This window comes from Melanaphis sacchari, unplaced genomic scaffold (assembly GCF_002803265.2).
Source record: "Melanaphis sacchari strain LSU unplaced genomic scaffold, SCAv2.0 Contig85_pilon_pilon, whole genome shotgun sequence".
NCBI classification, from domain to species: domain Eukaryota; kingdom Metazoa; phylum Arthropoda; class Insecta; order Hemiptera; family Aphididae; genus Melanaphis; species Melanaphis sacchari.
The window spans coordinates 2,309,026-2,336,144 of NW_020271605.1; the positions used below are offsets into that span (position 1 = coordinate 2,309,026).

Below are 27,119 nucleotides of genomic sequence, written 5' to 3' on the forward strand. Positions count from 1 at the left end.
GTTTTATTAATAAGATAAGTTTATTGATTATTTTTTATAAAAATATAGTTCTTTAAAGCAATATACAATATAAATTATAGTCTTCGATCCTTTTTTTAATAACGAATAAAATGTGGGTAATATGTATCATTAATAAACCAATAGTTTTCAAAAAATACATCATAATCAAATTAGTGAACTTATGTGATTAAATATTTAAAAGGTGTGGATTGTTAAGTTTAGTAAATATAAATTGTATATATGTATATATATAGACTAAAATTTTTGAAATCGTAAGCCGATATGACATATTGAAAAATCATCAATATACGTATTGAAATCATAAAAATAAAAGTAATACACTTTATAAATATTTATTTTAGTTAATTTAAGTTTAACTATAACGCATAACAAAACTTTTAAATTATATAAATATATTAAATTTTTCTGAGGATAATAATATATAATACATTTTCTTGTATATTACTTTCTTATTTTGTGATTATTTTTGTGTAGATACAGTGTTAGTTTAGTTTCGTATAAATATTATGAATATTTATGACTATAAAAAAAACGTGTATTTTATAAATTAAAATTAAAATGGAAAATTTAAAAATATAATTATTTACAGTTAATTATACAACATGTCATATGGTTTTTATCTATAAAAAGCATAATACGTAACAAATTCAAAGTTAAAATATTATCTAGTTGATAGACATAAATATATTAAATATAAATAATATAAATATTTATTTTTTTTAATTGTATATTCAATCATATTTTTTTCTTCAAAATATTAATCGGTATATTATCTTCTATGTATTAAGTTAATGTTTATTTACTATATTGAACATAAGCTATTTTAATATTATGTTTTAGATATAAACAGCACATTTTTACTTAAAAATAATTTATTACATATCAATAAATAGATACCTACTGAAATTATGAATTTCTCATTTTTCATTAAAAATGTTTAGCTTGCAAATTTAGTAAAAGCAATTTTTTGTTTGTCTAATTAACTGAAAATGTATCAAAATTAAAATTTAATTCTCGGTGATTATTTATTTGTATTATTTGTATACTTGTTAAAGTTTATTCATAGAAGTTAAAATTATGGAATATTTAAATAATTCTATGAAAAAAAAACATAATAAATCTTTTAAGCTTTGATCTTTTTTTAACATATTTTGGTATTTTTTTTTTTTTTTTATATCATTATAATTTTTATACGTATTACCTCAAAAAATAATTATAACAAAAGCTACTTTTTGAAACGCAGCTTTTTTGGTTTATCTAATACTGTATTAATACTACTTTTATTACTCTTATAGAAATTGTATATAAAACAAAATTACTAAGATTTTTCAATTTATTTTGCAAATATTAACGAGAAATAATAATAATAAAATATAAAACATAAAACTTAATTACAGTAAACTAATTTTCCGTTGGGTGAGTTGTTCTTTATATTTTATTATAATATTATTTTTTCGTACGTGCGCACAACAGCAAAACGTAATTTTGGTAAATAAGTTTTTTGTCATGTAGGGTGAGGTGAATACATTTCATAAATAACGTTGACAGAATGTAATGATCCAGCAACAGACTACTTTATAGTTTATACATATCCATTTTTCAAAAAACAAAATGAGGTCATCGAATGAAACAATGTAAAAACGAAATGTGTACCTACTGTACACGGTATACATAGATTTTTGTAGTTTTTTTTTATTTTGGGTTTTTTTTTTTCACAAGAGAAGATAAAATTACGTTTATATAAACGGACAAACTTCTAGACTATACATTTAGCTGCATAAAATACCTAACTATCAAATTCACTAAAAGCTTTACATTTGTTCAAATCCCTCTTCATATACAAGAACATTGTTATTAACACCACACATACATACGTAAAATGTATTGGGTATATATTTTTTTACGTCGTTGTTACGATATTTTTTTCTTACCTATTTGCTGTACACACAAAAGGCACATACGTTAGCTGAACGGTGTCCCATTATTATTGTCGTCGTAGTGATAAACTTTTATGCAATTTCACCGGTTTGAATACACGAGCACGCGATGCACGTATAATGAAATATATTCGGTGCGTTATTGAAGTTAAATACGACGATGGTATAAAAATAATTCGTGGTGCTATAGTACATATAATATATTATATGCTAAATATATATATATATATATATATATAGAGAGAGAGAGAGAGAGAGAAAGAGAGTATTTAAATGTTTCACCGCATCTACATAATTTAATCGCATGGTAAAAATAACTTTCTTGGTGCGTTTTTATTTTCGTTAAAAACAAAGAAAAAAACGCCGAATCGTGCATGCCTCACTTGGAAAGTTGGGAGAAGCTGCAATGCGACGACCATAGTAGTTTGCGTGACCTGTACCATATAATGCTACTATACAATTGGGGTTCATGAGGTTTTCGTTAGAACCACGTTGTCGTGTGTGCGATAAAGCGGCTAGGTATTCGTAATAACTTCACCCGCTATTAATTTTTATATTTTTCAAACGACTTCATCGACGTGTCATAGAACTTTTACAGGGTTATAAAATTTTATCAGAATACTCGGCACCTACAGCTCTATATTATTTTTGGATACAACGGATACCACCTTGGTGCGTCTGGGATACCTATTATATTAAAATTAATAAGTCTTTAAATAAGTTTTCGCTGTGGCGAAAGGAACGGTTCTGTGACGAATAGGGCAGCATTTTGGCTCAATCTTGTTAATAAACAAAAATATAATTTATATATTTTAGTTAAACAATGATAATCTGATTTCTCCTGTAAACATTTTTCGTGAATATTATGACTAGGACATAAAAAATAATAATAGATTTTTAATTTAATACTATCATAGGCTGTCGATGTATACCGCACCTATAGAGTGCGTGCTATTCATACATTATAATGCCGACAAAAGTCATATTTTATTAATCCAGTTATATACCATTGTAATTTTGGTTTCAAAAGACATGTTTTTTATTATTTTTTGTACGTAACAAAATTGGACAATCGATTTAGTGTAAAGTTTATAAGTAACTTTGTGGATGGGTAATTGAATTTTTCTTTTTTTACTGAGATATTGTTCACCATATTGTACATTATTTTAATAATACTATCTCTAAATTAATCAATAAGAGTCGAAGAAAATTCACATACATTCAAACATCTCAATCATCCTGAAAACTTTAAACCTAGATATTGGATATCATTCTTCGGCAATATTATATTAAATATTTGAATTCATGTGTATAAAATAATTTATTAACTATAAATTACATAGATAAGTAAGTATTTAAATCGCTTAGATAGCAATTAGTAGTTAGGGCAAAAAGACAAGTGATAATGAAATTTTAAAAATGGAAATAATCCCTAAAAATCGTCAAAATGCACTAATTTTGAAAAGTTTTAAGGTTTCCTGCCTACCTTGACCGTATGTAAAACTTTCATTAAAATAGACGCTTTCGACAATGTGTAGTTGAATTTATATTTGACACGAAACTATTTTTCAACACCCACGATCAATAATAAACTATTATATTGTCGATTGAACGTTGTTATTTTTTAACTCTAATCCGGGTGTGGTCAAGATATTAAACCGAGTCAGAAATGTTCATTAAAATAGTAAATTGTTTTAACTTTTTAAAACACTCATAATGTTTTTTAAATATCAAAAACATCTTACGTGGGGAACCCTAGGTAATATTCTTATTTTTCAAATTTGATAGCAGTTTAATTTATTTTAGTACAAAAATAATTTAGTAAAATAGATTTATCTGAAAGTAAAATGTCTATGTTATAATATTCTATAGTTTAGTAAAACAAGACAACATTTTTTGTGGATATGACTTCCTCAAAACCCAAAAATTTGAAATAAAAACACCGTAACAGGATCAATAATACGGTAAAAATAATTTTTCCTCACTGTATGAGTTTCTTTTGAAACAGATTTAATTTCTAGAATAATTGTTTTACAACAGCATGAATAAATATAACGTACCTATGCTTGTAAATTATGTTACGTTAAATTTTAAGAAAATAAAAAATATCTTGTTTTAAACATAAAATCAAACCATATTTCAAATTTTCATATTTCGATTATTATTTATTAGTAAAAATAATATTAAAAAAAAAATAGACTAGTAAATATATGCTTTGCTTTGCAGAAAATGTCAAGTTTACCTCATCATTAAGTAGGTTACTATAATGGATGTGTTAAATTTGAATCCAATGATAAATCATTGCTTACGAAAATCGATTTTGAGCAAAGATGGTCTGTCAGCTTATATTACTATGTATATTTTCTTATAATATATTCATATTGATACTATAGGGATTGAAAGGAAGACCAAAGAAAAGATGGATAGACAGAATAGAGAATGACACGAAAATAGCTGGTGTAAGTAAAGTGGAAGTGGGGGCAAAGCCCTATGGAGATGTAGGACCAAGGTAGCCGACCCCATGAAGTCAAGAAAGATGAAGAGAAAGAAGATATTGCTATTATAACTTAAATTGATTTTACTATTAATATTATTCTATATAAATAGTCAAGAACTGAAAATTAATCTAAATATTTTAAAAACAACTTTGCGTAAAACACGTATTTTAAGTTCCATCAATAATATTTTTGATTAACAAAAAAAATAAATAAATAAATAAAATAAAATGTGTATAGTTATTTTGTCAATATTTTAATTAGAAATAGTTATAAAAAAAAAAAAACAACTTATGTGATATATTAATTATTTGTATTTTCAAATTGTTTGACAAGTATACATATTTTTTAACAATATTAAATATTATTTAAATTTCTATAAATTTTATAGAAGAAAAACTAGAAAAAGAATTTTAAGTTTCATATATCTATAAATACCTCGAAAAGAATATTTTTAATGTAATACCGTGTGTAGAAAAACGTTTTCCCAATAATTATGAAAAGTATTGAAAACTTGTTAATTTTAACCTAACCTCACACTAGTACTAACTATACATATTCACTTTCCTATGAAAAAATATATTGACTGAGAGATCGAATAATTTTTACTGTTACATAAGGAGGTGACAGATATCAAAAAGAAAACAAATCATCGTAAAATATTGCTCCATTTAGAATCCAAAATGTTCTAGAATAATTTAACAATGGATATTAAAGAAAAAAAATCATCTTGTTGTACTATATGAAATAAAACTCGTCATCAGATCATATATTTTATCGAAAATATATTTCCATAATGTGCTTTTAGTTTTGAATTTAGTAGCCTGTGGAAATACGATGTACATATATAATTATTGCATTCATTTTCTTCTGTAGTTTATGTAATAATTCATCTGTTATATTAACGATTTTTTTTAACAACTTTACAATAGAAAAATAATAAGAACACACTTTATAGTATTGTATTTGTTCTAAAAACTATTACTAATTCAATTTTTTTCATTGTTTTTTTTTTTTAGTTTCATGTTTATATTATATCCATATATGATATTTATACTAATGCATTTATGCAATAGTTTTTTACATTATTTGTATGTTCAATTTATATTATAATCTATAAATTTTTAGCGTGTCTCCAACCGTAATACTTACTTATAATATATATATACTATGAAATTATAACAGTTTGGATTTATTAAGGGCATCGCATATGTTGTGTACTTATTATGTACACATTCGATATCGAATGGATTGTACAAAATAGGTAAAAAAAAAGAGTGGTCGTCCCATATCCATGTGTTATATATCCTCTCAAAACAAATGATAAAGTTCGCAATGAAATATTCACTTAGCATAACACTTTTGTAACGCATAATTCGAGTGCGCAAGGACAAAGCCAATTGTTTATACCCGCAAGTACTCACGCCCTCTTCAACCAACCTCAGAAATGTAATAAAACTGTAAGAAATAATCAATAAACATTTTAGAAAATACATAATATTCAACTCGCTCCAGAGTAGATGCATACATGTATTATAATACTTATATACGATAGTACATCCCGTGTTGTTTTGTATATACATTTATAAATAACGTACCTCTAAATGTATTGTTATGATATACATACGAGTATGTTTTATTCTTACAACCCTTGAGTAAGAAGAAGTACTTTTTGGTTATTAGTTCGGTTATTTACCTAGATGTTTAAAGAGTTCACGATATTCTCATGAGAGTGACAATGATTCCTATGGGTACATTTAGACCGAAAGGCATTGCAGTACTATACTTTGCTAAGAGCGCAATAAAATATTTAATAATTAAGATTATTATTAATATGATGATATCATAAATGGTTTTTATTTTTATTTTATAATATATTTATAGTAAAATAATGTATTGTAGTGTACATCTATAAAAATGACGATGGTAAGATACATTTCTCTTCTATATAATTATGATCATACTGGATTCCTTCAATACTAATTGAGCAATAACAAGAATTTAAGGAATCACTATTTGTAAAATTATAGTCTTATTTTTTCGTTTATAAATTATAATATCATATTAAAGTTTGCAAAAAAAAAAAAAAAAAATTATCATTCATTATTGCAAATAATTTCTTATACTCAATATAATCACCTATATATATATATATATATACATATTTTAACTTAACTTATGATATTTCAAAGATATATGCTAAATATTAAGTGATCATTTTTAATTGTTCACTTTAACACACAAGACTTTCAAACGACATCATGTCATAAAGTTTAAATTTGGGTGTAGTGACATTTTTTGTGCATAATTCAATAATTACGTATGCGAATAAAGTACTTAGTTTAGGCAAGACCTTGGAGAATTTAGGGTCAATAGCCTCTTTCTCTCTCTCTTTAAATTTGTCTGTGTATCTTTCCTTTTTCATCTTAAACACTTCTCTCTTCTTCTGTATCTTCCCTTAAAATTTTCTCTACTTTCTCTTTCACGGTTTCCTTATTTTTACCCAGTATACTACCGTCGTTTTACACTTCTCCTGTTTCTGCTACGGTACTGCAGGATAAGTTCAAACAGAAATTGATGTTATTAGCAGTATTTTGTTGGAATTCATAAAATTGAACACAATCCGCTCTTATGGTTGTCATATATTGCACCATTTTTAAAATATAAAACTTTAAGTAAAATTATTTTAACGAAGTTGATTTTCGTGTTTAATAACTATTATTAAACCAAAATTTTACGGAATATTTTTCAGAGAATAATCTGTTACTTATCCAAAAAATATTTATATTATTATAATCTATAGTAAAACATTAAACATCTAATATTATACTTATTTTTTTAAATATTGATTTTAGTTAAATCCTCATAATTTATAATATATAATATTATATGATTTAATATAATTTTTTTGGTATTTTCAGATTATTAGGTGTACAAACCCTGCTCAAACTGTCTTGTTTAAGGGATGTATCCAAAATAGAGCGCCACAGGTGCCATTTTCCGGATGGACGAGAGGTAAATATCATAACACTATAATACCCTATACTCACAATAGAAATAGAAAATTAAAAAAAAAAACTTGTATTGATTAAAAACTATTTTAATAATTAATGATAGAAAACTTGTTTGTGTTTGGGTCATCAAGTATATAATTTACCACAGAGTTAAAAAATTGTTAGTTAAGTATTGATTTAATCACTTTATGTTATTATTATAGAGGGTTAACGTGCTTGAGCCCTCTCCAGCAGTCCGGAGGGGGCAGGCCGACGAGGGTATAAGAGGTGCACTCGACCATGTCCATTGCTGACACCGATTCTTCATTCTCCAGTGAAGAAAAAAGCCTATTCCGTCCGTTCACCCGCGAATCACTGAGGGCCATCGAACAGCGTATAGCTGAAGATCATGCTAAACAGAAAGAACTTGAGGAAAAAAGAGCTGAAGGGGAGGTGAGTTTGGTTGAACTCTGGCCAAATCGGCCGGAATCCATTCCACGTTCTCGTCGTTAAATTTTAACCCTACTACCATATTTTTGGAAGCAAAATTTATAGCCGAACACTTTTTGACGTCCGGAATAAAACTACAATTAGCTTTAAATGTGATTTAAATGTGGAATTTAAGACGGAACTAGTATATATTTGTGCCAAGTTCTGATATTAATGTTATTTGTTTTATTATTTGACAACAGCCCTTGCCATGGAAGAGAAATAAAAATAAAGACGTAAGCAAGTAGAAAAAAAAATAGAGGAAATATTTATAATTAGGCCACAAATTAGGCTAGAATTCATACATTATTCATATCTTAATATGATGTATAATATATTATACATATTATATACATTATCCATTTATTATATTATTAATTGTTACCATGTACATAATGCGTACTAATTTACTTGCTACTTAATATTTTTAGCAAATGTATAAAAGCATGTCATCACACAAATTCTTAGTATCACATACCATAATGTCGAAGTAATAAATTATACTAAATTATACATAGTATCATGAGTCATGACAATGAGCTTAACAAACAAAAAGTTTGTTACAAAAAATGTATACATTTAAATACATTGATACATGCCTATATTATATTGTAATGTATAGTTAGTTAGGTCTGTATTATAATATTAAAGTAGTTATTGCAATTTATTAAGGTGCGCATAATTATAGTTATAGTAGTTTCTAGAATAGTTTTCGCTAGACTAAACGTAAGTTAGCACTTTCGAAATAAAAGGAATGAGCTATACTATTATATGGTAATATTACACTGAAACGCAGTAATAATTATCATTAATTTAGCTGATTAATTTAACTTGATTAATAAAATTATCAAGGAATAAATGCGTTTTGGTTGGACCATATTGAATCTTTATTATCATCATATCAACATAGGTACCTAATCATATGACTAAAAAAAGTATCGAAACAGTAATTTTGTAACATAAACAATGTAATTAATTGAAACTTCAAATTAAATTAATCGTTATTATTTTATTGCTAATTATATTATGAGAATGAATTATTAATTAAATTCATTGAAGAATTTCAAAGAAATTAAAAAACAAATAGCAACTATAAACTTTATTTTAGATACTCGTTTAATTTACTTTTTAAATTCTTTGAAAAAATGTCAAAAAAAAACATGTTAAGATCGTAAACAATTTAATTGCTTAAATACGAATAAATTATTTTTATATTTTGTTTACCCACATATTATTTCAATGAGTTTTATTTTCGTTTGCTAAATATTAACTAACATGTTTTAATGTTAATTATACAATTTAAGGTATTCATTTATTTTTTCTTGTACTCGTAACATAAATTCTAATTATTAGTTAACACTTAACAAAGTTACATTACTCTGATAGTAAATATAACTGACATGAAACGAGTGCATGATTGATTATTTATCCATGTTCATGTTACTGATGTAATAATACTCATCTCAAGGTATATTAAAGAATTGTACAGCTAACTAATATGTAAATAAAACTAATAACAACATAAGTTTACTGCATATGAAAAATATGATTTTTGTTTAAATTAATTTCATAATATAACTTAATGTAAAGACTTCTGCGAATAATTTGACGGTGGTGGTTAATTGATATTTGTTTTTGTATGAAAACAAAGCATTTGCAACTTATCATTCGTTCTAGGAAAAATTGTTGGTTTTTTTTCATTTTCCGTATTAAATAACAATGCTACCTATCTATTGCTAACATTTCTGAACAATTTTAATTAAATGCAGCGAATAAATAACACGTTTAATTAATAGTTAAATTAAATCGATTGCCTACTCTGCGATGAAAAAAAATGTTCACGACCTTTAATAACTTGAATGCGCGGGCGACGATTGCGGTCTATGCCGTAATAATAGGAACGCATTGTATTGTATGCCGATCCGGTGTACTATGGTGTACCAGGTGATGACGTGAACAATTTGTGTTCACATTGTGGTCGAACACAATGTAGTGCAACTTAACATGATAAAACCGTGTCGTATCAAATCGGTTAAATTGTATAAAATATATGCCATCAATACAATTTACGTAATTATAACGTCAACATGCATTGTAAATTGCGCTTGTTATACCTATGATGTGAATTACGCGCGTGCTTAGAAAATATAATTGATATGACATAGTAAATATTAATTACACCGATTTTAAGTTTTCTATACTATACCCGTGTACCTATGAACTATTTCATACACAAGCGATTGTCGTTTGGTAGAGACCTTTCCACAGATAAATAATAATATTGTTAAAAATTGTTGATGTATTTTTTATTTGTTACTTATTGTAGGTAGTCATTGTTTATAAATTTATAATACTCGTACAAAACTATACTGTAACAAAGAAACACATTAAAATTACGCGAAAAAAAAAAACTACAATAAATAATTAGGCAAAGAATATTATTATCTAAAACACATACGATAAAACACCCCATGATCGATATCAATGGTCGTTGTAATAGTTAACAAATATTATATTATACAAGACAGGTGGCGTCTAGAATTTTTACATTGTCAAGTGTACAATATACAAAATTATGATAATTTTTAGATGGTTGCAAAAATTAAGTTCAGTGCCATGTGACCATTTGATCTGTAACATAAATGTCCACAACATATCATTATCTATTATAACATAACACGCTAAAAGAACAAGTATATAATAGCTGCTGCATCGTCGTATATAATTTGTAATCTTATAGTATAATTTTGTTTTCATTATTAATAGTATTATACTATAATAATTTCAATATAGTCATATACAAACACCGTTTGATCGAGTTTCACCGGTTGAACTCGTCAATAATTTCGCGTAAGCTCAGAAGTCGTACAACTCTATTGTTAATAGGTTCGGTATGAGGACGAGGACGAAGATGAAGGTCCCCAGCCGGACGCGACTCTGGAACAAGGAGCTCCACTGCCGGTCCGTTTGGTCGGCACGTTCCCACCGGAATTAGCGTCCGTACCGCTCGAGGATATCGACCCTTACTATCACAATCAAAAAGTAAGCACAGGTCGGGTTTACGCGACTACGGTCTCCACCGCCGTGGAAGTCCATTTGCGGTCTCGGGCAGCGGTGGTGACGGCAGTGGCAGAGTGGACCCTCCTTATATACACATTATACATATTATATAATGTCATGTACATTTAAATACTATAATAATGTTGCCTATGACATAAAAAAAACAACCGTCTATCATTCTGCTGTTTTTGTTTTTGCAGACTTTTGTAGTAATTAGCAAAGGAAAAGATATCTTCAGGTTCAGCGCCACCGATGGCCTCTGGGCACTCGACCCCTTCAACCCTATCCGCCGGGTGGCTATTTACATATTAGTCCACCCGATATTTTCTGTAACAATCATCACTACTATACTTACAAACTGTGTGTTCATGATAATGCCCCCAACTCCGACTATTGAAGCGTCTGAGTAAGTCAATAATAATAATAAAACTTCTTTTTGTAAATTTTATTATCTATTTGTTAAATTTTTGTTTTTGTTTTTATTTTATTTGTATTATTATTGTTATTGTTATTGTTATTGTCATTATTATTATTATTATTGTTATTGTTACTATTATTGTAATTTTTATTATATCCTTTAATAATATCTAATGTTTACACATATATTATGTTCCAATTTATATTCTTATTCGACCTTAGGTTTATATTATATTTTATTAGAACTTACCAACATTTATATAATTAATGATTATTATTATTATTATTATTATTATTATTATTATACGTTAGTGAGTCTTAGCTTATACATACTAGATCGCTAGCGAACTTGGTAAATTGTTGAGGATAGTGTTATTATGTGTATGTAGCGTTAGGATGATTATTGATTTTTATAATTTATGTTTTATATTGTAATCTAATCGTTTCCAGAGTAATATTTACCGGCATCTACACATTCGAATCGGCTGTGAAAGTAATGGCCCGAGGTTTCATATTAGAACACTTCACCTATCTTAGAGATGCATGGAATTGGCTAGACTTCATTGTTATTGCATTAGCGTGAGTAGTAGAAGTAGATTTGTAGATATCTACCGTTACTAGGGCGATATAACCACAATCGAAGATATAATGTATTTTGTTTTGATGGTGGAAGAGGGACAGGGTTAAGGTTGGCAGGGTGCTATAATACATACGATAAAATAAAATTTGGGTTTATTCACTTTCAAAAAAAAAAAAATATATATATATACGATAATTGAAAATGGTAAATTACTTTTTTATTGTATTTTATGTACTTATCTATATTATTAATATTAATAGACGTATATATCGGTACATTATTATTATTTTTGTATCAAATTTCAAAATATGTTATATATATTTTGTTTATAGTTTAGTGTAATCGTTTTTATTCGGAATTTAGACCTATAGCTGATACTATTTAGAATCGGGTTTTAAATTAAACATAGCCATATTAAAATATATATATTTATATATATATATATATTATATTTACATACATATAGTATATATTATTATTTGACTAGTATACTTAGTATATAGCCCTTTGTTTTTAGAAGGTAGGTTTAAATATTTTGTGGACTATCGGTATCCAAATATTAATTAGTACAATACAATAACTTAATTATAGCACGTGTAGTTAAATATTGTAATTTTCAGTTACGTTACTATGGGTATAGAACTTGGAAATTTAGCGGTTCTTCGAACATTTCGAGTACTGCGAGCGCTCAAAACTGTAGCCATTGTGCCTGGTAAATATAAAACGACATAATTACATATTACACTAATACGTTTTTTTGATATGATTAATGTTAACATTAATTTTTATTTAGAGGAAAAGCTGTAAAATTTTAATGATTTACTTTTTTAGGATTAAAGACTATCGTTGGAGCTGTGATAGAATCCGTGAAAAACCTCAGGGATGTCATTATATTAACAATATTTTCACTATCTGTGTTCGCATTACTGGGATTACAAATTTATATGGGCGTGTTAACACAGAAATGTATAAAACATTTTCCTGATGACGGCTCAGCCGGAAATTTAACCAATGAAAATTGGTTTGCGTTCATGTCAAATAAATGTATGTAAACGTGTTTTTGTTAGTTTTTTAAAGATAATAATTATGTTATAATTATAATCGTATTCATATAATTCAGCAAATTGGCAACCTGGCGAAGATGAACCAGATGAATATCCATTATGTGGGAACGGTACAGGTGCTGGGTAAGCCTATTACGTTATAAGTATCTATATTTTCACTACAATAATTATTTATTTATATTTATATTATAGACAATGCAAGGAAGGTTATATGTGTATCCAAGGCTTTGGGAGTAATCCTAATTATGGATACACAAGTTTTGATACATTTGCATGGGCTTTACTATCGGCATTTAGATTAATGACTCAAGACAATTGGGAAGCATTATACCAACAGGTACTTGATACTGTCAGAATACATAGAACTCGTATAATATTTTATGCAAATATAATAACTATTATTATATCATACTTAGATTGTGTTTAAAAATTATAAAATTTTCATATCTAGGTGTTAAGAGCTGCCGGACCATGGCATATGTTCTTCTTCATTGTGATTATATTTCTTGGTTCGTTTTATCTTGTCAATTTGATATTAGCTATCGTAGCAATGTCCTACGACGAGTTGCAAAAAAAAGCTGAAGAAGAAGAGGCAGCTGAAGAAGAAGCGATCAGGGTAAGTGATTTACAATCGAGCTGAACCTCCAAATATATAATAATTGACGAATTTTGTACAACGCGTAGGAAGCGGAACAAGCAGCTAAAGACAGGGAAGTTCGGAGGCAAGCTCACGAGGAAAGAGTGGCGGAGCGTGCAGAAAGAGCGCGGCACGTCACTCAACATCCGAAATCGCCTTCTGACTTTTCGTGCCAAAGCTACGACAATATGTTCGCCGGTGGCCAAGACCGAGGGATTGGCAACGATCATCATAGAGAGAAAATGAGCCTACGATCGGTGTCGATCACGAGTCACGACAAACATTCGGACACAGGAAGTGTAGACAGGCAAAGCGGCAAAACAAGAAAAGTATGCCCCGTGCCCAACTTGGGGTCGTGTTGAGAAAAAACTCAATAATGCATTTTTTAATCACTGTAACTAACAAGTATTTTTCCTAAATGTTAAATACTATTTATTTTAACATGAATAATATAGTGCATAATAGGTATAGTCTTATAATACTTAAGTAATGACAAATAAAATAAATGTTCTGTATTAAATATTAATAATGTATAAAATTAGTATATTTATTGAAATTTATTAACTTTTAATATTATGTACATTTAATCTTTATAAACTTTAATCATCAGTCAACAATTGAGTTTTTTCTCCAATACTACAATTATATTTTTAATAATTATATTTAATTTTTTACCAGCTCATCTATAATGTTTTCTTTTAAATTCTAGGCAAGTCTCAGCCTGCCGGGATCGCCATTCAATATTCGACGGGCATCGCGTGGCAGTCACCAACTGTCACACCGAAACGGTAGACCGAGGTTTACTGGAGCGGATACAAAGCCGTTGGTCTTAAACACGTTACTCGACGCAGAGGTAAGTGAAAAAGATAGTCTGAAACACTGACACGCCGTTTCAAATCTACGTTAACTGAATGGAACACAAAAAAATATGAATTAACCACCATGGTGCACGGTTGCTTTGAGACAAACACCCCTTTAAACTTTTTAGAATAGTATATTGTTTTGTCACAAGTATATTACAATAATGTTTTAATTCTTCTAATCGGATTATAAAATTTGATACAGATCAAAAATTGTAAATGATAAGATTTGTGGCTATCGCCAATCGATTATTTCATCAAACATTATTTTTAGATTTGTAAAGTGATGGTTAAGTACTTATGTCGGACGGCTGTATGCTGTCTTCTTTGATCGATAATAATTATATTACTATAAAGTATAAACTAACGATGTCATAAAATTTGAATTAGTGGTAATTTCATATTAGTATGTAAGGGGAAATAGGAAAATTTATAAGCTCCCCTTCTTCTCCTTCCTCCTTCGAATAAAAATTCTAAATACGCGCTTAAAATTTTCAGGAACATTTGCCGTATGCTGACGACTCAAACGCAGTGACGCCTATGAGTGAGGAGAATGGCGCCATCATTGTACCCGTGTCATACGCAAACTTTGGTTCAAGGCATAGCAGTTACACGTCACACACGTCCCGAATTACGTACACGTCGCATGCGGATCTATTCAAACCACCCATGACCAAAGAGAGGCAGCTGAGGTCGAGGTCAGCCAGAAACTATTTTAATTCCTCTGATCAGAGATATCACCGAGACGTAAGGCATTTAAAATATAGTAGTAATAGTGATACAGAAATATTTACGTGCACACATATCTACTATAACTAAATACTAACTGATCACATCGGGTTTCAGGATGATTACGATACGAGTTCCATGTCCAAATCGAAACAAAAAGTAGACGAGTGCAGTTACAATGATTCGCAAAAACATACGGTTGTTGACATGAGAGGTAAACTGATTACGTCCAAATAGTTATGCTATATATTTTTACATATAAATTCGTCAAATGATCATAAAACTGAACTGAAAGTCCTTAAATCGTTAGATATAGTGTCTCATAGACTATTTTCTTATTTTTAATTGATCCATATTATCAACATTAATTGTTATAGTTTATTATCATAAATTTATATTATATTTAAAACGACTATTTGTGATTTATCTCTTTTTAAAACTATATGAATATTTAATTTATACTCATACAACATAATATATATTAAATTTGAGGTTTTGCTCTTTTTTATTCATTCCTAGACCAGCCGTTGTACAGAAATTATAGTGGTGCAATAATTATAGCGACGTACAACAGTTGAAATATATTTATATAATATGTAATATTGTTTCAGACGTGATGGTGTTGAACGATATCATCGAACAAGCAGCCGGACGTCAAAGTAGGGGTAGTGAAAAAGCAGGTATGCCTTAAACCAATAAATTCGTATACATATTTCTTCTTGTTTTTGTTGTCGTTGTTGAATGTGTGTAATAATAGTAATAATGTAATTACATATGTCTTATGTTTATGTTCTACGCGTCATGTTTGTGATAACGTAATTCATCTCCCATGACAAAAATAAAAAAACGCTGTATAAACAATACATTGCTATCACCCTCTATAGATTTGCATGTTAAATGTGCTCATAGTCTCATACACCATAATATCTCTGTCAACACGATTAATTGTCTTTCACCAGACGTAGCACACTTCGATCTATTGGTTCTTCTTATTTTATTAATGGACACAAGATAGGTATTTGAATAAAATATATAGTTACAATATATTAAATATCTACAACAATATTTACTCTAACAATTTAAGATAGGTACTAAATAATGCATCTGAGATACAAGATACATTTTTTTAAATTGTTTAAATCATGATAGTGAAACCAATCACCAATACGTAGATGGCCTACATATAAGCATAACCAATATCTGATTTAAAGAATATTAATTTTTTTATTATTATTTTCTTATTACATGATTAGTATTATACACTGCAAAGTTCTGATATCTTTAAACAGTTTTATGATTAATTTTTTGATTTAATCAATTTGCTATGAAAATAAAATGCTGAAAGTGAAAAACTTATTTTATATTAAACATTATTTTTTTTTTTTTTTAATTATAAAATACTTAATACCATTAGCAAAAATCAAAGATACAAGTTACAGTGAAAAAACATATCCAATTCACGTTTCTTAGATATAAGTATATTTTACCTATAGGTACCTGAAATTTATCCCACCCCTGAACAGCATACTCATCGTGCCCATAATAGAAGAAAAATAAGAATTTGTGTGCAGTATAATATTAATTTTATCATTATTATTATTACTATTATTAGACAAAATCTGTTTCTACTATTTATTACTCTTAATATAACTATAATTGCTAATCAGTACTTTTGTCTACGCATGATAGTATATTATAGCGTTTAATTCTTCTCCTTCTTGAAATGAAACATAAAGATCCAAGAGTCTGCGACCATAATAATATTTATGTGAACTTGAAATTGTTAGCTAATACTGTAAACGAAAAACAATTATCACCATGTTTTTTAATATTTAACCTATTTCTATGTTCGATTTGTTTAAGCTATCAAGGAGTATTATATTGCGTAGATTGTTATTTTTTTAAATATGAACATCATTTTGGTAGTACTTATAGTTAATACATTTTAATTTTATTTTGGGTATATCTATAGCTTACTGATTTAGTTACTAATTAAGCTTCGTATTATATTTTATTTTACTTATTTTGTGTATTATAATATATAATTGATCACACTTTCTATGTAGATTGCAAATAATAATAGTTATAACTAGAAAAAATTTAATTGTTTTTAAAAGTACTTAGATATTCATATTGTAGTTAGAAATAATTGTATATACTGAAGTTAGGATAAATAACATAAGCAACGTATAAATTATTATATTTTCATAAATTATTTTACAAGTAAAGTTAAGCAAGCTAATACTTTTATTTCTAAAATTTTAATACAAAGCAGTGAATCATTAAACATTTTTAAATATTTATTAATTAAATCCACATTTACCTTTTTGTTTTATAACGTAATAAAATGTAAAATATACTTTAATTGTGTATGTATCCATTATACATTTGAACAAAGGTCATAAAATCTTCAATATATATTAAATATTATGAAATTATTTTCATAAGTTTATAATTTTTCATACATATTTATTGTAATATACTATAATCTAATAAGTTTTATTGATATTTCTAATGAATTTAACTGAGTGATTGACGAACACATTCTCATTATAAACTGCTTAACTACTATAAAAGGTTAGCGTTTAAAATTAATAAATAAATGCATATTAATTTGTTTACCCAACACTCAAAATGTAAACCAAAGTATAAACATATTTACAAACAATTATGAAAACCTTAATTTCAATTTAATTTAAAGTTGTAACTTAAATATTTAATCAAATATTTTGCACTTACACAAACTAAAAAAATTAATAGTTTTTTTTTTTTTTAACTTCTATTATGTTTTAAAACTTTTATAAAGTACCTATACGTGGTTTCTTTAGAAATAATTTGATCAATAATATTATTTTTAAATATTTAATATTATATGGGCTTATATAATTTTACTAATCAAAGTACGAATCAATAATTATACAAAAAAATGTAACCTTTATTTCATAATCTATAGAAAAACACTAAATAAGTTTATTATTTTATGTATAGTTAAATTTTAGCAAATATGATGATGCAATTAAACATGTTTACTTTCTAAGTACATATAAATTTGCTTTGAGGTTATATATTATATATTTTTAATATTGCACTAACGTCAATTTATTAACATTTTATTAGCTTATATTTTTTAAATTATAATAATAATCTTGTAGATTCAATAAGTTTACCAAGCAGATTCAACTCATTATTAATTAAATACTTTTTTTTATATTTTACACGTAATTTGACCAATATTTTAATCACTGGATGGAAAATTACTCTTTCAAAATTGTATTTAATGTTATTAAAATAATTCGCTTGTATGTAAACAATTTTAAAAATTAATATTTGTTTCACATTTTTTTTAGAATACCTTTTTTAGAATAAGAAAAGCTTTGATAAACATAGAACAACCGCTGAATTAATTTCACAATATCTTATTCTAACAATAGGTCTTCTAAATTTAAAGTATTTTATAAACGCATCCATAGGCGTGACTACGAATAAAGCAGAGACTACATGACATGTTGCGTCTGTCATTTTCTAAAAGCGCTGCCATATAATTGACAGTCATGAAAATATTTACAAATTTTTCAATTACTATTAGGTTTTAGATTTTAAATATCTATTTTTGTATTTGAATTTTTAATAAAAATGAATTGGTATTACTGATTAAGTGATACATTTGGAATTTTCCTACCAATAATCATTACACAAAATCATAAGCCCTATGAAAAATAAACCTTACTAATTCACCTTTCAAAATATAAGCTTGAGGATAAATGATTTTCTCCCACACTTTCTACCCCTAATAATTTAAAAAATTAAAATAATGACAATTTTAATGGCACTGGATATTAAATGTTACCTCTGCAGAATAATCGTAGTCATATTGCCTATGAGCGTAACACAGATGCATTTTTATTACAATTTTATTGCAATATTATAAAAATTATAATAGAATGTTTTTGAATTTATAACACCTTTACTGATTACTTATTATTTTATATTCCAAAATAAAATATTGTGCATAAAATTAATATATTCTACAAACTTTAGATTGGGGTTCAAAAAATACATAATCATAGTTATTCTAGAAAGTTTTCAAATATAATTTTAATTTGGTAATTTTTATAATTTTAAAAGACAGTGTGGATTTAATACATTTTTTTTTTTTACAGACTCTTGAATAAAATATGTATTATTATGAAAATGGTAAAATAGATTATTATACTTTGATTTATGATGGAATAATATTTTATAAACGATTAAAACAAAAAAAGTGCTGAGATAGTGAATGTGTGTTATATTAATAGTAATAACGGGGGGTACTCTCGTGGGTGCATGGGGTACAGTGTCCACGGTGTACGTGTTTCCAACAGATGAAGATGCGGTAGATGGGGAAGATGAAGAGGAAGAAGACGAGGAACCCACTTTTCGTGAAAAGTTCCAAGTATGGTTATTGAAATTCATTGACACATTCTGTGTGTGGGACTGTGGATGGCCGTGGCTCAAGTTTCAGCAAGGACTCGCGTTCATAGTATTCGATCCATTCGTTGAACTCTACATCACCTTGTGTATTGTAGTGAACACATTGTTCATGGCGCTCGATCATCATGAAATGGATCCCAAATTAGATTTCATCCTCAACAAAGCTAACGTTGTAAGTATGATAGTACCATGAAATTAATGATATAATGTTTACCCACGGCTCAAAATTAACATTGAACGGTTGAAAAAGATTTCGAGCTTACCTAGTTTAATATTGAAATTTCTACTAATTCCGAATGCGCTTACAGTTTTTCAGCGCAACATTCGGCGTTGAAGCAGCTTTGAAACTGATGGCTATGAGTCCTAAATATTACTTCCAAATGGGCTGGAACATCTTTGACTTCATCATCGTAATTTTATCTGTAGTAGAATTGCTCTCCGCGGGTTACCAAGGACTATCCGTATTGCGTTCATTTCGTTTAGTAAGTATTTGTTAAATCCTAATGGTTACTATGTGACAAAATAAAGTTATAATTAACTAATGATTTGAAATATTCAACTATAGCTTCGAGTATTTAAATTGGCGAAATCTTGGCCCACACTGAATCTTTTAATTTCAATAATGGGTCGAACCATCGGTGCTTTGGGTAATCTAACGTTTGTGTTGTGCATAATCATATTTATATTTGCCGTTATGGGTATGCAGTTATTTGGAAAAAACTACACAGGTAATCTATAATGTTATCTAGCACAGAGATAAAAAAAAAAAATAAAATTGTATTTATTTATAGAAAAAGTATACTTATTCAAAGACCACGAGCTTCCCCGGTGGAACTTCACCGATTTTTTGCACTCATTTATGATAGTATTTCGAGTGCTATGTGGCGAATGGATTGAATCAATGTGGGACTGCTTACATGTCGGAGAACCAACGTGTATACCATTTTTCTTGGCTACCGTTGTCATCGGTAACCTCGTGGTATGTATAAGTTATGATATTATAAAAATAATTTTTACCCAAGGAAAGTATTTAGAGTGACAATTGAATACAAACGGCGAAGGAGTGGTATCATTACTCTCCAAAATCTACAACCATCGTCCATTATCATTCGTCAAACGAGTTTATATATCTTAAATTCAAAATCATTTTTAATTATTATACAAATTGAATCACTTTTTTTGTAAAATAATCTAAAAAATATTCATAATCTATTTTTTTCCATTATGTTCCGTAAAATATTATTGATATTATTATTCATTATTCAAAAATTATTAGTATAAATAACCAAAACTAATTTACCAGCATTATAAAATTATTATATGTTTGAAAAATCTTTAATATGGTTAATATTACTACTTAAAAATCAAAGCAACACAATTAACTGTATGAATCTAATATACTAATAGCTATTGATTAGTTATTTTATATTTCAATCAAACGCTCTATAAATATAGTTATTAATTTTTTTATTCATTATTTAAGCTAATTTTAGAAATAAAATTAATCATTTTTTGAAATCATTAAAATATTGAAATGATTAATAAAATAAAAAACTTTATATGCACAATCTAAAAAAATAGCCACAAAAAGAATTGAAAAATGTACTTGTTATTTCTATAAAATTTCTAAATTTAACAACTATTTTATGATATGTACCAAATTTTAAGAGTTTAAAAAATATACAAATAAATATAAGTTCTAAAAAAATTTTGATATCCAAATAGTCATCAATGATAACTTTTTTCAAGTAGAGGTAATAGATTTGACATCAACATTTTAAATAAGGTACAAAAACTCAAATTATATCTCTGATACTAGTGATACTATGACTATAAAATATTAACAAAATTAAAATAGGTACTTACTATAATTTTTTAAAGTAAACGAGTATCTGTATCTGTAATATTTACAAGAATATCTCAAAATATAAATTTCCATTGTTCAAATAGATGATTTATTTCAGGTACTTAATCTTTTCTTGGCGTTGTTATTGAGTAATTTTGGCTCATCTAATTTATCGGTGCCTACGGCTGATAGCGACACAAACAAGATCACAGAAGCATTTGAACGTATTGGCCGATTCAATAAATGGGTGAAAAAGCATATAATGGACTTCCTTAAAGCACTCCGAGCGAAACTCACCAATCAGATATCGGTTCAAGTGTCAGGTGAGAAGTGTTTAAACTATATTTCCAATTTCTATTTCCCATTAAATGAAAAAAATCATAAATTTTTTTCTATTTTTATTTTTTATCCGATCTTAGCAGAATAAAAAATGTATAAATAAAATTGTGTATACAATAGCGTTAAACACATAAAAGTAACTTATTAATTTATACTTTTATAAACATGTACACTTTTTATATAATAAATACTTTCAATTTTCACTTTGAAAACAGTAGGATAATATACTTTGTTAAATTAATAATTATGAAGATTTAAAAAGACAGTTCTAAAGTAAATATAACAATAATTTCCTATGATAATATATGTGTCTACTATTAATTATTTAATAATAAATTTGAGAATAAACGTATAGATACTAACAAAATAAATTTAAACGTGTTTTCTTATAACATATATAGCATAATGTTTATATCATATAGGATTGTACGAGTATAATAAAAATATGTAACATAATACTGTAGATTCTGTGGTAGTATCATTAAAAATAAAAAATAAACGATTATTTATATGTTTTCTATATTTTTGTATTCATCACTTTTAGGTCGTGGTAAAGATATAGACTTGCCTGTTGACGAAACAATTGTAGACGTTATTGCACCATTTAAAGACACTAAAGAACCAGTGGAGATGACAATTGGTGACGGGATGGAATTCACAATTCCAGGTAATTTTATATAATTTAAAATATAGTATATTATTTAATTTATTAGCATAATAATTGTTTTATAAATAAATGAAATAATTTATCAATACAATTACAGTAAAAATTATTAGGTTCTTATAATATTTGTTCAATACAAAAAATAACAAGCCAAGTTTTTTTTTTTTACTTTTTGGAATATTATTACAAATAGCATATGTACATTGTACATATATACATATATATATGATTTATTTGTAATAGCTATACTGTATAGTTTAATGAAAATGTGTAATTTATAATCCCAATGTTTTAAAGAATAGGGTAAATGTCACAAATGGATGAATTTGAAATTATTTAGCCAGTTTCAAAAAAACATCATTATGTTACTCCTGTTAAGAAAACCAATATCTTTAATGAAATATGGCCACAACGCCACTTAATACATACATATTATACATTGACTATTTTAATATTAATTGATATCATTATATCGATATAATGTATTACGAACTTATATCGATATCAGCCATTTTTAAATCGATCAATAAAACTTATAAATATAAATTACTAATAGCATAAGTAAAATTATTTGCAATTTTGTTTTGATACAATGCTAAGTTTATTAGTTAAGAAAAAAATGTATATTTTATATTTTAACATTAGTTCAAAGTTAAAGATTAATAATATTTATTAATTATTAATAGAGCCAATTATAAAATAAAATTAGTATATATTTTGGTTCTTGCAAAATATCTGCAAACGATTAATTTAATAAAAAATGAAAAACAAATGTATTTATCGAAATTTCGAAACTTCTCATAAATCTAATGATAATTTATATGTATTATTTTTTTTTTCTCTTCTAATACCAAGTTCGCAAATTATATAAATAAATAAAAAGTTTAATCATTTCATGAAATTATATTTTATACCAAAAAATAAAAAGTTAGGCTGTTTTGATAAAACTTTAAATTTAGCTTTAGATCTTTCATTAAAATATATAAGAATATAATAATCTGTAAGGCTGTATCATTAATACATTTTTATTATGTGTATATAGGTGATGTAAAACAAAAAATAAAAAAGAACCAAGTTGGGAATTCGATTGGAAATCATCAAGGAAATAAAGTTGGAAATGATTACAAAAAGGAAAGTTTCGACCTGGATAGTTTAAAGTAATAAATAAATTTATGCAAATAAATCATGCATTTTTAAAAAATATAATAGCTGTTTTAAAAATAAAATGTTAATTAAAATTATTAGTTATTTATACAATTGAAACAAAAACATCTTTTTATTTTTCAATACAGATACAAATCGGAAACTCGACTGGTTGTATAGGTATTTAGTGAAACACGAAATTGAGTAGGTAACTTTAATAGATATGTTAATCTTATAAATCCCATCAATTAGATTAAAATTGCTACCAAAAATCAGTCTCATAATTGAAAATCAAAATTTTTTTACTAATCTAAAGTGTGATGACACAAATAAAACACACTTCAATTATTGTAAAACTAATACAGTCATCAATCCAAAATCTAAAAAAGAAAATAAATATTAGTTTTATTTTCAAAACAGTTATGAAAATTAAATTTTTATCTTAGAAATAATAATTAATATTAATTGCTTATGTCATTTTTTACATTTCAGATGCTAGCATATAATTAACTCGGCTGTTAGAACCGCTTCAGCCGGCTACACACTACGCTGTTTAGGAAAACAGCTCACTTTCTCTCTTTATTTCTTATGAAAATAATGAAAAGATAAAAGAGAACCGAAACAAAGCACTGAGAATTTAAATTACTACATTTGTTCTATAAGAAATGCCATAAATGAATTACACGTGCACTGTTATTGGATGAAAAATAACTATGTTTTTCACCATGACTACTAGGGATCGAATTATTACATTTTTCCGTGTAAATTTCAGTGGGTATTTTTTTCTTTTTATTCAACATGAATAATTTATATGTCTGTAAGCGTTTAATAAATTGAAAACACAATCAAAACAATGATTCGGTGATCTAACGTTTCGATCCCTACCGTGCCAGATGTGATTTTTTTACGCGTGTTTGAATATTTCCATTGCACATGCACTTACAAAAGCCTGTGGTGTTGTTTTAGGTAGGTCTGTGAAAATGACACTGAAGAGCTTAAGTTATACTCGCTAAAGTATATTCACATTTAACTTATTGTATACATTATACTGAACGTCATTTTGGTAACCTAAACGATAAAAACAACTTATTTAGTATTTAAGCTCGACACGCTTTTCAATATTGTTACACTATACAGTTTAACCAGTTAAACAGTTTTGGCTAATATACTGTAATATATGATACAATCAAAAATGATTATCTTAACACATAAAAACAATTCACCAAACCAGGCTTTATTTGACAGACCTTTAAAAAAAAATAATATTATCTACATACACACACACACACACACACATATATATATATATATATATTTATATATGTATTTATATATATATACAATAATTATAATAAATACGCAGTTTAAAATAAAATGATCTGTGATATTTCTATATACGTCGTATCTGTGATTGAATTTTTATTTTATTTTCGCCCGTTTTTGTTTTGTTTGTATTTTGTTTTTTGTCTACGGACGAACAATTTTACAAAAGAAAGTAAAATAATGTACATAACAAACGAATTTATTTGTAAAAATGTTTATTAATAATAATAATAATAATAATAATAATAAAAATAATTAAACTTGTATTAATGATTTATAATAAAATAATCTACTATGTAGAGACTATTCATTTTCGTTTTGGCTTGACCTTGTATTGCTTTAATTCAGCCCTATATATATATATATATATATATACATCTATATATTTATTTATTTATACGTGTTTAAAATATGGGATTAACATTGAACAAGCGATAACACCAAAATGAAAACAAAGAAATAACATCAAGCGCTTTAGATAATTTTAATTTATAATTAATGAATAGATTTTAACATAGTTTTTAGTTAAATTTGTTGTAATCTGTTAAGTTTTTAGTTCAAAATTAAATGTGTTAGGTAGATTAGAGTTACCAAAATGACGTCGCTTTCGCTTAAAAGCATTAAATAAATACCAGTTTTTGGAGAGAAAATAAAATTTAAAAAAAAAAACGAAGCGTAAATACTTAATAATATGACCTTTTTTCTTAAAGAACAAAAGAACAAAAAAAAAAAAAAACGCTTGACTCAATCACTCGAAAAACGCACAAATTTTGTAACGATGCATTTTTATTGGAAAACTACCAATTAAACTCGTCCTAAACGCACTGTTATTTTTAGATTCAAAATTTGTAATACTGAAAAAATATTGAAAAATCGTTTTGTTACACTTTTGAATATTGTTGAAAGTTTTAAGATTTAGAAAATATTGTAAAAAAATTGTTAATTGATGGATGATAAGTATTGTGTAAACACCCTCTTACCTATAATTTTTGCTTAAAGGGTTAACAAAATTATTGTTTTTATGCATACTTTTTAAGAGACGTTATTATTATTGTTTCGGGGTAAATTTATACTAAGCAAATTAATAACCAAATTAATTTAATTATATTGTTATCTGCTGTATCTGAGACAAGGACAACGCTGAATAATGTAAACAAAATATGTATGCGACGTTTTTCGCACCGGCATGTCCTTCCCTCTTTGGCGGTACGAAAATTGTCGGATAATATTGCCTACCTACGGATATTTTTTAATAATGTACATTTCATATTTTGCAATAATTTGTTTGTCTCTTTAATAAAAAAAATTGAGAAAAAAAATGTGTTTTTTTTAACCCTCTACTTGATCCATACGTAGATTTTCATATATTATATTTACGTATATTATAAATATTATAATGTATAACATTCACAATTTAGTATTAACCAATTTATTGCCAATATTGTTCATATACATACTTTTAAACACGATATATAAAACTACAAAACATATGAATATTCCACTCAGTAAAATATTTATTGTTAATATAATTAAACGACAATAATGATACAATTAAATCATAAAATTGTTCATCAATTCAAACTACCATTAATTTAATGGTTATAAATTATTATTACACAATTTTCTTATCTATTTTTAATTTCGGATGAATATATTTGAAGCTCTTCTGTAGAAAATTCTTAATAACATTCTATATTTGTCAACTGTCATATAAACTGCAATTACTTTTAAAACTTAATAAATATTAAATTTTTTCTTTTATTCAGATAATCATATAAGCTACACATAGTACAATAAGAAAAAAATATATATTTATTTACACACGATGGATACATTAACCAGTTATAACACTTTGACGTGAGTTTATTATGGTTATAATTATTTAGAGGTCAGAGTGGTTTTTGTAATTTTGTATTTCAAATTCTACTAGGATTGTAATAAGAAGGGCAAGGAATGGATTTATGAAAGCTTAAAATTTACTGATAAGTTCTTGCGTCTATTCAATTATTGTAAGACGTAGGTTTATAATCATAATTCAAATGAACAAATAAT

At 26.6% G+C, this 27,119-nt stretch overlaps 1 protein-coding gene across 4 annotated transcripts in view; it reads left to right on the forward strand.

Moving 5' to 3' along the window:
• Nucleotides 1-25,003, forward strand: part of LOC112602295 (sodium channel protein para-like) — a 59,680-nt gene extending 34,677 nt beyond the window's left edge. The window contains exons 2-25 of one of the 4 annotated variants that reach the window (XM_025350295.1): nt 7,375-7,468; nt 7,671-7,899; nt 8,139-8,171; nt 10,822-10,977; nt 11,196-11,401; nt 11,863-11,991; nt 12,613-12,704; nt 12,824-13,036; nt 13,113-13,179; nt 13,249-13,393; nt 13,508-13,672; nt 13,741-14,022; nt 14,403-14,546; nt 15,052-15,300; nt 15,400-15,496; nt 15,894-15,962; nt 19,617-19,924; nt 20,061-20,234; nt 20,318-20,480; nt 20,544-20,731; nt 21,717-21,921; nt 22,482-22,604; nt 23,644-23,758; nt 24,237-25,003. In XM_025350295.1, coding sequence (XP_025206080.1) covers nt 7,747-7,899; nt 8,139-8,171; nt 10,822-10,977; nt 11,196-11,401; nt 11,863-11,991; nt 12,613-12,704; nt 12,824-13,036; nt 13,113-13,179; nt 13,249-13,393; nt 13,508-13,672; nt 13,741-14,022; nt 14,403-14,546; nt 15,052-15,300; nt 15,400-15,496; nt 15,894-15,962; nt 19,617-19,924; nt 20,061-20,234; nt 20,318-20,480; nt 20,544-20,731; nt 21,717-21,921; nt 22,482-22,604; nt 23,644-23,758; nt 24,237-24,243 — 3,483 coding nt within the window. In that variant the 5' untranslated portion in view covers nt 7,375-7,468; nt 7,671-7,746 and the 3' untranslated portion in view covers nt 24,244-25,003. Of the gene's footprint in view, nt 1-7,374; nt 7,469-7,670; nt 7,900-8,138; nt 8,172-10,821; nt 10,978-11,195; nt 11,402-11,862; nt 11,992-12,612; nt 12,705-12,823; nt 13,037-13,112; nt 13,180-13,248; nt 13,394-13,507; nt 13,673-13,740; nt 14,023-14,402; nt 14,547-15,051; nt 15,301-15,399; nt 15,497-15,893; nt 15,963-19,616; nt 19,925-20,060; nt 20,235-20,317; nt 20,481-20,543; nt 20,732-21,716; nt 21,922-22,481; nt 22,605-23,643; nt 23,763-24,236 lie in introns of those variants that run through there. The other 3 variants (XM_025350296.1, XM_025350297.1, XM_025350298.1) reach the window with 3 other exon arrangements.
• Nucleotides 25,004-27,119: the final 2,116 nt, after the last annotated feature.